General features: G+C 55.2%; 1 protein-coding gene across 28 annotated transcripts; it reads left to right on the forward strand.

Moving 5' to 3' along the window:
* Positions 1-613: 613 nt before the first annotated feature.
* GBGT1 (globoside alpha-1,3-N-acetylgalactosaminyltransferase 1) lies at positions 614-11,716 on the forward strand. Of its 28 annotated transcripts, none has more exons than XM_063787481.1 (7): positions 614-889; positions 2,015-2,205; positions 3,097-3,162; positions 8,601-8,646; positions 8,730-8,765; positions 9,354-9,488; positions 10,405-11,716. In XM_063787481.1, exon 7 carries the CDS (start codon positions 10,454-10,456, stop codon positions 11,087-11,089), a length of 636 nt encoding a protein of 211 aa, XP_063643551.1. In that variant the 5' UTR covers positions 614-889; positions 2,015-2,205; positions 3,097-3,162; positions 8,601-8,646; positions 8,730-8,765; positions 9,354-9,488; positions 10,405-10,453; the 3' UTR covers positions 11,090-11,716. The 28 variants fall into 28 exon arrangements, with proteins under 28 accessions (XP_063643551.1, XP_009455868.3, XP_063643546.1 ...); XM_009457593.5 differs by having other exon boundaries at positions 615-889; positions 8,564-8,646; positions 9,317-9,488; XM_063787476.1 differs by having other exon boundaries at positions 615-889; positions 8,601-8,651; positions 9,317-9,488; positions 10,424-11,716.

Genomic DNA, 11,716 nt, shown 5'->3' on the forward strand with positions numbered 1-11,716 from the left:
GTTTCTGCTACGAAAACTTTCTACCCCATGCACTGGCGGACCTCTGGTGAGCTGCAAGAGGGTCTCTCCTGGGGTCCCAGAGTCCCTGGGGTGGAAAAGAGTAGCACTTCGTGGAAGGGATAATGCAACCCCGACAGGCCGTGGGAAGAAAGTGTGGCCAGTCCCATTTCACAGAAGAGAACACGGAGGCTCCGGGAAATTCTGGGAGCCACTCACTTGTGTCCCCTCGCTGGGTAGGGGCGCCTGGCTCAGAGGCCCCCAGATCCTAAACCGGACAGCAAGCTGCGTCCAGCTGGTTCTCCCTTTCCGTGACTGCTTCAAAGCTCTTATAAACAAGGTAAGGTTTTCCCCACAAATCGCTTCATTTCTCCACCCGCACCCTACCATGGCCCCGGACCTGCGGTTCTTGGCCCCCCGAGCTGCGCCTGCTGCATCCTAGGCAGAGTTCTAGGCGGCTAGCGGAAGCCAGGCCCAGGGGTCAGCCCAGGCGCTCGGTCCCCCGGGATCCTGCTCCCAGGCCGCAGGGAAGGGGCTCTCGGACCGCAGGGGCGGGGCCTGCGGTAGGTGGGCGGGGCTGCGGCTCCCTCTTTCCTGTCTGGCTTCTCTTTTCTGTCCTCTTTCCTGTCTGTCTTCCCCTTTTCTGTCTGGCCCGCGGCCCCGCTGCCTGCCCTGCTCCAAGCTCCGCCTGCGCCGCCGATCGCCCGGGTATCGCGGGGGCCCAGGCCAGCTGAGTCCGTTTTCCGCGCCGGGGTGGCGCCCCTCCAACCGTCCTAACGCCGGTCCGGCAGCAAGGAGCAAGTCTGCACCCCGTAGGAACAGTCGCGCTCCCTTGGCCCCACCCAGTCCCTGCCACGCAAGGGGCCAAGGAGGAGGGCCCTGAGCCCAGGAGGTGCGCATCTCGGACCCAGGGTCCCGGGTCCCGACCACGGACTGGGGCCGGCGGCGCTCGGGGCTGGGCTCTGCGTCCGCGGGAGGCGGGGGCAAGACGGGGCTTGGAGGCCCGGGTGGGGAAACTGAGGCCCCAGAGGAAGAGAGAGGGAGAGGGCTTGCCGGACACTCCCGAGTGGCAGCGGCCTAATCCCCAGGACCCCCGCTCTCCGCTCACTGTGGCCCGGGCTGCGCCCAGCGTTTTACAGCCCTTCCCGCGTGTCCTCCCCCCGGGCGCCGCGTGCCGCCCCCCATCCACTGAGGCCGGGAGCAGGGGATGACTGGCCCAAGGTCAACGAGCCAGCGAGTTGAGGCGCGTTCCCATCGTTCCGTGGAGAACCCGGGCCCTGCCTCCCGGAGAGGTGGACAGCGGCCACCTCGCTCCCCTCGGGGAATCCTGGGCGCCCCTTCCCGTGCATCCTGCGCTGGGATTGCGTGTGTCCTCGCTGTGCCTCGGTGCTTGATTTCCAGCGGACGGTGGACTGGCCCATGCGCCCCTCCCGGCGGCCTCGGCTCACCTCTGACAATGGACCTAGTACGGAGACGCAGGAGCCAAGGCAGGGATCCGCCTTCGCGGCCTCCGCGAAGTCGGTCCCAGCCCCTCTCCCAAAGGACAGCTGGAAGCAACAGCTGAGCACCGAGCCACTGCCACCGTGCGCCTCCCAGAGCTGCCAGAGCTGAGCCCGGGGTCCAGCGGGACCTAGAGTCCACATGACCGCAGTGGGTGACCGAGGGAGGGCAGGGCTGCAGGGCTGGGGTCACCGTCTCCCCATAAAGAGCATTCCTGGCCCGGTGCAGTGGCTCAAGCCTGTCATCCCAGCACTTTGGGAGGCCGAGGCGGGTGGATCACCTGAGGTCAGGACATCAGCCTGACCAACATGGAGAAACCTCTTCTCTACTAAAAATACAAAAATTAGCTGGGCATGGTGGCTTATGCCTGTAATCCCAGCTACTCAGGAGGCTGAGACAAGAGAATCGCTTGAACCCAAGAGAAGAGGTTGCAGTGAATGGAGATTGCGCCACTCACTCCAGCCCGGTTGACATGAGTGAAACTCCATCTCAAAAAAACAAAAGTGTTCCTTTGCAGGTGTTCCTGGGACCTCAGAGACCAGGCTCAGAGCCTGACATCCCTGCGAGGGGACAGCCTCATCCGCCCAGGCCGGTGGGGGTCTCTACAAGTGCCCAGGCTCAGGTGCAGCCCCCAGCAATGCATCGCCGGAGACTGGCCCTGGGTCTGGGGTTCTGCCTGTTGGCGGGCACAAGCCTCAGTGTCCTGTGGTGAGTCTGCCCCAAGGAGCTCTCCCTGTCTCTATCCCCACCCAGGACTCCCCCTGTCTCTATCCCCACCCAGGACTCCCCCTGTCTCTATCCCCACCCAGGACTCCCCCTGTCTCTATCCCCACCCAGGACTCCCCCTGTCTCTATCCCCACCCAGGACTCCCCCTGTCTCTATCCCCACCCAGGACTCCCCCTGTCTCTATCCCCAGCCAGGACTCCCCCTGTCTCTATCCCCACCCAGGACTCCCCCGGTCTCTATCCCCACCCAGGACTCCCCCTGTCTCTATCCCCACCCAGGACTCTCCCTGTCTCTACCCCCACCCAGGACTCCCCCTGTCTCTGCAGATCAACCCCAAAACCTTGATCTCCTCATAGGATTCCAGATCCCACCAACCCCTCCTGACTCACCTGTTCTCCAACCCCAGCCCCAGCAAGACCCAACTAGTGTCTCCGGCTTCTGAATTCTGCCTTGTACTGGCCTCCTGGCCTTTGACTTGCTCTTTTCTCTGCCTGGATCATCCTTCAACCAATGTTGATGGGGAATCCCCGTTCACGCTCCCAAATTCACCCTCTGTTTCTGTCCTTCCATGAAGCTCCTGGGGCTGCCCCTCACCCTGCTGTTTGTGTGGGGGGCCTGGCATCAAGAATATACACTCCCTAGGAATGAATGACTCTATGGGTGAATGAATGACTGCATGGCAGGCCCTGTGACACATGCCAGGAATACCAGCAGGCTTTGTCCTCCAAGGTCAGCCAGACCTACAGAATGACAGGGGATCTGGCCTCCTAATGCACTGTGGGAGACCTGCACTCCCAATGATGTGCATGAGGTGCGTTTTCAGCCTCTGGTGCAGAGTGGATCAACAGATTTTTTTTTTTTTTTATTCACAGGGTGTATCTTGAGAACTGGCTGCCAGTCTCCCATGTCCCCTATTATCTCCCCTGCCCAGAGATCTTGTAAGTATGGGTGTGGCTAGGAGAACTGGGGGCCCTGAGGGCTGCTCACAGTTGGGGAGACAGGAGAGTATTTAAGTTCACTTCATCTGCCGGTTCCTGATTCCTAAGTTCATGTTTCTGATAAATGCAATAGTATTTATGTAATTTAAGGGCTGTGACAAGCGTGAAGTGAAATTTCCATTTCGGTCTTCCAGCATCCTTGCAGCCCCCTGCATGGTCTGACCGTCCACATGTTGCACAGCTGTGAGCCTTGCTTGCTGTGTCTGGCCACTGAGAACAGAGTGCAAAGATGCCCCTAAACAGCCTGCTGTTGCTCCCGGTGACCAGCAGGGGTTGTGTTCAGTGCTTTTAGGACTTGACCTTGTTGCTCAACTTTGTGTTCCATGGATTCAAGGAACAAATGAACATGTGACCAAAGTCCTCCTCACCTAAGGAGTATTTTTTTTTTTTTTTTTTTTTTTTTGAGTCAGAGTCTCACTCTGTCACCCTGGCTGGAGTGCAGTGGCGCGATCTTGGCTCACAGCAACCTCCACCTCCCCAGTTCAAGAGATTCTCCTGTCTCAGTCTCCCAAGTAGCTGGGATTACAGGCACCCACCACCATACCTGGCTAATTTTTGTATTTTTATTTGAGATGGCGTTTCACCATGTTGGCCAGGCTGGTCTCAAACTCCTGACCTCAAGTGTTCCACCTGCCTCAGCCTCCCAAAGTGCTGAGATTACAGGCATGAGCTACTGCATCGGTCCGGTCACCATCATCTTATTCCACCCAGGGACTGACACATAATTTTTGAGCCCCTCTCTCTTTCCCACCACCAATTGCTCTCGGGATTTAGGTTGCTCCCAATTTCCCAGGGCTCTTAGTTAGTTTGTGATGAGCAGCATAACCCTTTCTCCATTTCAAAGATCACTTTGTTCAGATATGTTCCCTTAGTGGCCGGAGGATGTGGATAGGTTCTGATCCAACTCATTGGGTTATTTCCAGAAGGACCACAGCACATCAGTCACTCATTCATGTGCCCTGCCCAAGCAGTACCCAGCAAAGCCACCGTGTAGTACACCTGGGCTACTGCTGGGAATACCAGAGGTTATGAAAACAAAAATGAACCTACCTTGCTGATTGGGAGAGGGAAAATGCTATCCTCTTTGGTATAAATTTTATTTATTTATTTATTTTTATTATTATTATTATTATTATTATTATATTGAGACAGAGTCTCGCTTTGCCACCCAGGCTGGAGTACAGTGGCGTGATCTCAGCTCATTGCAACCTCCACCTCCCGGGTTCAAGCAATTGTCATGCCTCAGCCACCTGAATAGCTGGGATTACAGGCACATACGCTAATTTTTGTATTTTTAGTAGAAACAGCATTTCATGATGTTGGCCAGGTTGGTCTTTGCCCCCTTCGGCCAGGCTTCGCCCCCCCATCGGCCTCCCAAAGTGCTGGGATTAAAGGCGTGAACCACCACCCCTGGCCTTAATTTTTATTTTATTTTATTTTATTATTACTAGTGAGACTCTCATTTCCCTATGTCTTCCCGTTAATTGAAATTTTTCTTGTGTGAAGTGCTTCTTCCCCACCTTCTCTGTTTGGTCTGTTTGTGGGTTCTCTATCATCACTCTTGGCTGAGTATACCTACAACTTTTTTTTTTCTTTCCAGTTTGTCTATCTTGTGTGTGTGCGTGGCGGGGGGAGATAAGGTCTGGCTCTGTTGCCCAGGCTGGAGTGCAGCGGCACGATCACAGCTCACTACAGCCTTGACCTCCTGGGCTCAAGTGATCCTCACACTTCAGCCTCCTGAGTAGCTAAGACCACAGGTGCTCACCACCACACCTACTAGCTAATTTTTTTTTATTTGTTTGTAGAGATAGGGTCTCACTATGTTGCCCAGGCTGGTCTGGAACTCCTGGCCTCAAGGGGTCGTCCCAACTCGCCCCTGCCGGGATTGCGGGCATGAGCCACCACACCGGCCTGCTTTTGTATTCTTGTGTGTAACTCTTCACTGCAGCTGGAGTGTGTCTGGGCTTGTGGAGAGAAAAGAGGAGCTCGCTGCCAGGGAGGCGCAGAATGCTGGGCTGTTTGGTACCCCTTCTAACTCCTGACCGCTTCTTGGAATCCCAGGGCTTTCTGAGCAGGGCCCTGAAACATGCTTTCTTGTAGGAAACTAGGGCAGAGGGCCAATTTGACGAACTGACTTTAAAAAATTGTTGATTCAAGAGTAGCAACTTGGCTGGGTGTAGCGGCTTATGCCTGTAATCCCAGCACTTTGGGAGGCGGAGGCTGGTGGATCACTTGAGCTCAGGAGTTCGAGACCAGCCTGGCCAACATGATGAAACCCCATCTCTAATAAAAATACAAAAATTGGCGGGGTGTGGTGGCATACACCTGTAGTCCCAGCTACTTGGGAGGCTGAGGCAGGAGAATCACTTGATCCCAGGAGGCTGAGGTTACCGTGAGCCAAGATCACACCACTGCACTCCAGCTGGGATGACAAGGTTACTGAGACTCCATCTAAAAAAAGAAAAAAAAAAAGTAGCTACTAATCACAAAAGGACAAAAACTTTATTATTCCACTTATAGGAAGTACTTTCCATACTCAAGTTCATAGAGGCAGAAGTAGAATTATGGTTCCCAGGGGCTGGGGGCGGGGCAACGGCAAGCTGTTGTTTAATGAGGACCGAGCTTCCTTTTGGGATGATGAAAAAGTTCTGGACACAAATGTTGGATGGTTGCATGACAATGTGAATGTACCTAATGCCACTGAATTGTACACTTAAAGATGGCTAAAGTAGTAAATCTTGTGTTTTGTATACTTTACCACAAATAAAAGAGCATAGCCTAGAGGTGGAAGAGTTCAAGGAGGCTTCAGCCACCCCATCATACATGATGTATTGAAACTCACAGGGGATCAGGCAAGGCAGCTCATGCCTGTAATCCCAGCACTTTGGGAAGCCAAGACAGGCAGATCACTTGAGCTCAGGAGTTCAAGACCAGCCTAGGCAACATGGTGAAACCCAGTCTGTACACAAAATATTAATACAAAAACAGCTGGGTGTGGTGGTGGGCACCTGTGGTCCCAGCTCCTCAGGGGGCTGGTGTGGGAGGACCGCTTGAGCTCAGGCGGTCAAGGCTGCAGTTAGCCGAGATTGTGCCACTGCACTCCAGCCTGGGCCACACAGATAGACCCCACCTCGAAAAAGAAAAGAAAGAAAGAAAAGAAACTTACAAGAACCTGGCAGACTACTGTGTCATCAGTGGGTGGGATCCTTATGAGCTTCTGCCTGGGGACAGTCGGCCTCGGGCCTTTTGTTGCTGCTGCTGGCTGGGTGGCCTTTCCCTTTTTTTTGAGATGCAGTCTTGCTCTGTCGCCAGGCTGGAGTGCAGTGGCGGGATCTCGGCTCACTGCACCCTCAGCCTCCCGGGTTCAAGCGATTCTCCTCCCTCAGCCTCCCAAGTAGCTGGGACTACAGGTGCACACCACCACGCCCAGCTAATTTTTGTATTTTTAGTAGAAATGGGGTTTCACCATGTTGCCCAGGATGGTCTCGATCTCTCGACCTTGTGATCTGCCCGCCTTGGCCTCCCAAAGTGCTGGGATTACAGGCATGAGCCACCGCGCCCGGCTGGTCTTTCCCTTCTCTGCACCTCGCTTCCACCTGCTGGAAACACTCTAAGTGGATGGTTTTATTGTCCCCATTTTGTGGATGAGGAAACTAAAGTTCACAGGGTCAACTGTCTGGCTCCAGGTCCCTGGACCAGTTAGTGGCAGAGCCAGAGGTGAGCCCAGGGGTCTGACCCGGCAGCCCTGGCACCTCCTTCATGGACCCCCTTCTTTCTTCTCCAACCAGTTTGACCTTGAAACTGACCATGGAGGCTGCCTGCCAAGACTTGCCCAGGATCCCTCACCTTACTGAGCACTTGCTCCATGCTGGACATTGTCAAGAGCCCCTCACACACCTTGTGTAACTCTCACCACATCGCTAAGGCTAAGGATGGTTTTGCCCATTTTGCAGATGCAGAGAAATGGCAGTCAGTGTTCCACTAGAGAAACAGAACCAGTAAGAGGTAGGAAGGTAGACAGATGGCCAACATACCTAGGAAAATTGACTTATGTGATGGTGAGGCTGGCTAAGCAGCTGAAACTCAGATAGGAGCAGACACCACAGCCCACAGGTGAAGTTGTTTTTTTTTTTTTTTTTTTTTTTGAGACAGGGTCTCACTTTGTGGGTGGCCCAGGCTGGAGTGCAGTAGTGTGATTACAGCTCACTACAACCTCCACCTCCTGGGCTCAAACCATCCTCCTGCTTCAGCCTCCCAAGTAGCCGGGACCACAGGTGCACACCACCATACCCAGCTAATTTTTGTTGTTTTTGTAGAGACGAGGTCTTGCCATGTTGCCCAGGCTGGTCTTGAACTACTGGGCTCAAGCGCTTTGCCCGCGTTGGGCCCCCAAAGTGCTGGGACTACAGGTGTGAGCCACCTGGGCTGGCCACCAGTTCTGTTCTTAAGGCCTTTCAACCAATTGGATCGGTCCCACCCAGGTTGTCTAGGATACTCTCTTTTATGTAAAATCAACTGATATAGAATGTTAATCACATCTACAAAATACTTTCACAGACCAGCCTGGGCGACATAGCAAGACCCCATCTCTACAAAATTTTTAAAAATCAGCCGTGGGTGGTAATGAGTGCCTGGCAGGTCCAGCTACTCAGGAGGCTAAGGCAGGAGGATTGCCTACAACTGACCATTACAGTGGGCTCAGGTTAATTAGCTCTTAGCTCACCCGAGGTCCCAGTCACCAGGCCTTTGCAGCTTTTCTTCCTTTTTTTTTTTTTTTTTTTTTTGAGACGGAATCTTGCTCTGTCACACAGGCTGGAGTGCAATGGTGTGATCTCGGCTCACTGCAACCTCTGCCTCCTGGGTTCAAGCAATTCTCCTGCCTCAGCCTCCCGAGTAGCTGGGATTACAGGCGCCCGCCACCACGCCCAGCTAATTTTTGTATGTTTAGTAGAGACGAGGTTTCACCATCTTGGCCAGGCTGGTCTTGAACTCCTGGCCTTGTGATCCACCCGCCTCGGCCTCCCAAAGTGCTGGGATTACAGGCGTGAGCCACCGCGCCTGGCCCTTTGCAGGTTTTCAAATCTTCTTTCCGACAACGAGAGCGACATGGTTGGAAAAGCATCAGCCTTGGGAGCAGGCGGCACTGGGTTCGAATCACTGCCCTGCCACTTACTCTCTCAGTGACCCTGGACAGATCACTTCTGTAGGGGTCCCCAGCTCCTCTGTGGAGTCGGGTGGGGCTGTGGGGGAAGGTCAGAGGGAGCCTGCATGGACCCTGGGTGCCCACCCGCAGGGGCCTCTGACTCCTCCTTCTTCCTGTGCTGAGTGTCTCTGTCCCCAGCCCCATGATGATGGCTCTTTCTTGCCTCTGCCACCAGCAACATGAAGCTGCACTACAAGAGGGAGAAGCCACTCCAGCCCATGGTATGGTAAGGAGACTGGCATTTCCTCTTTTGTGGCCGTGAGGGTGGTGGCTCTCCTCCACCACTGGTCCTTCTTGGTTGCAGGTCACAGTACCCTCAGCCCAAGCTGCTGGAGCACAGGTAGGTGTCATGGAGAGGCCTGATGGGGGCGGGGGAAAGGGACAAAAGAGCTCTGATTTATAAGGTGGGATAGTGGAGGTGCTAACATCAGGGTGGCCTTGGGGCCCAGAGAGTTAGGGACTGTGGAAAGACACAGGGCTGGGAGTCAGGGACCTGGGCTGTGTGACCCTGGGCAGCGTACCCAACTGCTCTGAGCTTTTTCTGTGCCGGTGGATAATAGTGCCTAGCTCACTGGAGTTTGGAGGAGCAGATGAGAGGTATTGTAACATCTGCACCGTGCTTGCACTCAGGAGGTGCTCAGGCCATTGTTCATAACAACGTGGTCTTGCCCTTTTTAATGACCCTCATTTATTAGGGGCTTGGCACACATGAATAATGCCAGGCTTCTCCTTGGTGTGCGTTAACTCTTGGTACTCCCAACCCTGCTGGGAGGTGGCTATCATTATCCCCACTTTCCATATGAGGAAAGGGAGGCCCAGAGATGGGGACAAAGCTGCCCCGGGTCACACAGTGTGAGAGCCAGGGCCGGGATGAGACTTAGGCTTTCACAGGGGAGGGTCTCAGTGCCCACGGCCCCCCTGCTGCCAGGCCCACACAGCTGCTGACACTCACACCCTGGTTGGCGCCCATCGTCTCCGAGGGAACCTTCAACCCAGAGCTCCTGCAGCACATCTACCAGCCACTGAACCTGACCATTGGGGTCACGGTGTTTGCCGTGGGGAAGTGAGTAGTGGGCTGGGGAAGGGGAGGGAGGTCTCCCTGAGCCACGGGAGTTTATAGTTGGGAAGAGACCAGACCAGACGGGCACACAGGACCCTGCTGGGCACCCGGGAGGCTCGGAACCAGGTGCCAAGCAGATAGAAAGTACAGTGTAGGGTGCGATAGTGGGATGGGGGCTTCCTGGAGTAGGGGATCTGGCTCTAGCATAGACAGGATGCAGAGTCCAGGTGAGGGGACAGCAGGAGCCTTTGTCAGGAGGCCCCCTTGCCCCTCCCTGTTTCATCTAGACCCCTCCTCTGCCCTCGTCTCTCCCATGACCCCACCTGGCCTTCCTTTAGGAGCTGCCGCTTGGCAGCCTCCCTCTGGGCCTCTGGGACTCCTTCCTGGAACTTCCTGGGGCCCTAAAGCATGGCCAGATGATGAATGGTCCACCTAGGGTCAGGTGACCCCCTTGTCCAATGAGTTTTGGCCTGGGGGCAGGGCTGTGTCAACCACACCCCCCTCCATGCCCCCAGCATCTAGCTCAACTTGCCTTCCCTTGATTCATCCACTTACCTGCTTCTGCACTACTTTCTTCTCTGTGATCCTCAATGTTCCTGCCTGTAAAATGGGCATGCTTATGCAGATCAAAGATCATAAGAATTCTTAGAACGTCACTGGGCACTTAGAAATTGCTCAGTAAAAGTTCACCTGGCCTAGGAGCATAAGAATCTCTACCAGGAACATGCTTACAACAGCCGTAAGAGGCTGGTACCAGCATTTTGGGAATTGGACAAATGAGGACCCAGAGGGCCAGAGCAGAGTGACATCTTGAGATAGGGAGCTGGTAAGTGGACCCCAGCCTGGCTGACCCCAGCATACAGTGGGGACCCTGGCAGGCTGCTGGTGTAGCAGTGGGTGACCGGGTGATCATCACTAGGTACACTCATTTCATCCAGTCCTTCCTGGAGTCAGCCGAGGAGTTCTTCATGCGTGGGTACCGGGTGCACTACTACATCTTCACTGACAACCCTGCAGCCATTCCCGGCATCCCGCTGGGTCCCCACCGGCTCCTCAGCTCCATCCCCATCCAGGGTCACTCCCACTGGGAGGAGACATCCATGCGCCGGATGGAGACCATCAGCCAGCACATTGCTAAGAGGGCTCACCGGGAGGTGGACTACCTCTTCTGCCTTGATGTGGACATGGTGTTTCGGAACCCGTGGGGCCCTGAGACCTTGGGAGACCTGGTGGCTGCCATTCACCCAAGCTACTACGCCGTTTCCCGCCAGCAGTTCCCCTATGAGCGCAGGCGTGTTTCCACTGCCTTTGTGGCAGACAGCGAAGGGGACTTCTATTATGGTGGGGCAGTCTTCGGGGGGCAGGTGGCCAGGGTATATGAGTTTACTAGGGGCTGCCACATGGCCATCCTGGCGGACAAGGCCAATGGCATCATGGCAGCCTGGCGGGAGGAAAGCCATCTAAACCGTCACTTCATCTCAAACAAGCCGTCCAAGGTGCTGTCCCCCAAGTACCTCTGGGACGACAGGAAGCCCCAGCCACCCAGCCTGAAGCTGATCCGCTTTTCTACACTGGACAAGGATATCAGCTGCCTGAGGAGCTGACCACGGAGCTGGGGGTTGCCATGGATGGGGACCCAAAGACCTGCAGCCACCAGTGCTTCACTAGCGTGCAGACCAGCCCTGTCCCGCCTCCCTGTCAGTCAAGCGAATTCAACCGGAAAAGGGACGTGGAAAGGCCACTGTGAACTGCAGAGGGCTGTGCACACAGTAGCACACAGGATCTCACAGTAACGCGGCATAGGAACGGTGAGACGGGGAGGGGAGGCGCAGTTACAAAGGCAGGGCCCGGCAGGCTTGCCACGTTCTGCAGCCGTGCCTTTGCGGGGCAGGCTCTGAAGCCTCAGCCCGACTCAGAGTGCCTGAACCCTGCCGCGCCAGTCCCCCGTTTATTGCATATTGCCCTTAACGTAGCATTTCTAATACCCTGGTGTGAAGGCGCCCTAGACCCCTTTTCTCTGGTCACAGGGGTCCTGGGTCCCTTGATGTCTCCCAACCACATGTAGCCAATTCCTCACTCAGGCCCCCAGAGTGAGCCTTTGAAATGGAGCAGGTCTAGGCTCCCTCGGTTTCCTGCACCCCAAAGTGAGCCGCACTCTCAGGGGACTAGCCACCTCCTTCTTAAGAGGGTTTGAGGCAGTTTATAATAAAGGGGGCGTGTGCTCGACCCTA

This window comes from Pan troglodytes, chromosome 11 (genome assembly GCF_028858775.2).
Source record: "Pan troglodytes isolate AG18354 chromosome 11, NHGRI_mPanTro3-v2.0_pri, whole genome shotgun sequence".
Taxonomy (NCBI): Eukaryota; Metazoa; Chordata; class Mammalia; order Primates; family Hominidae; genus Pan; species Pan troglodytes.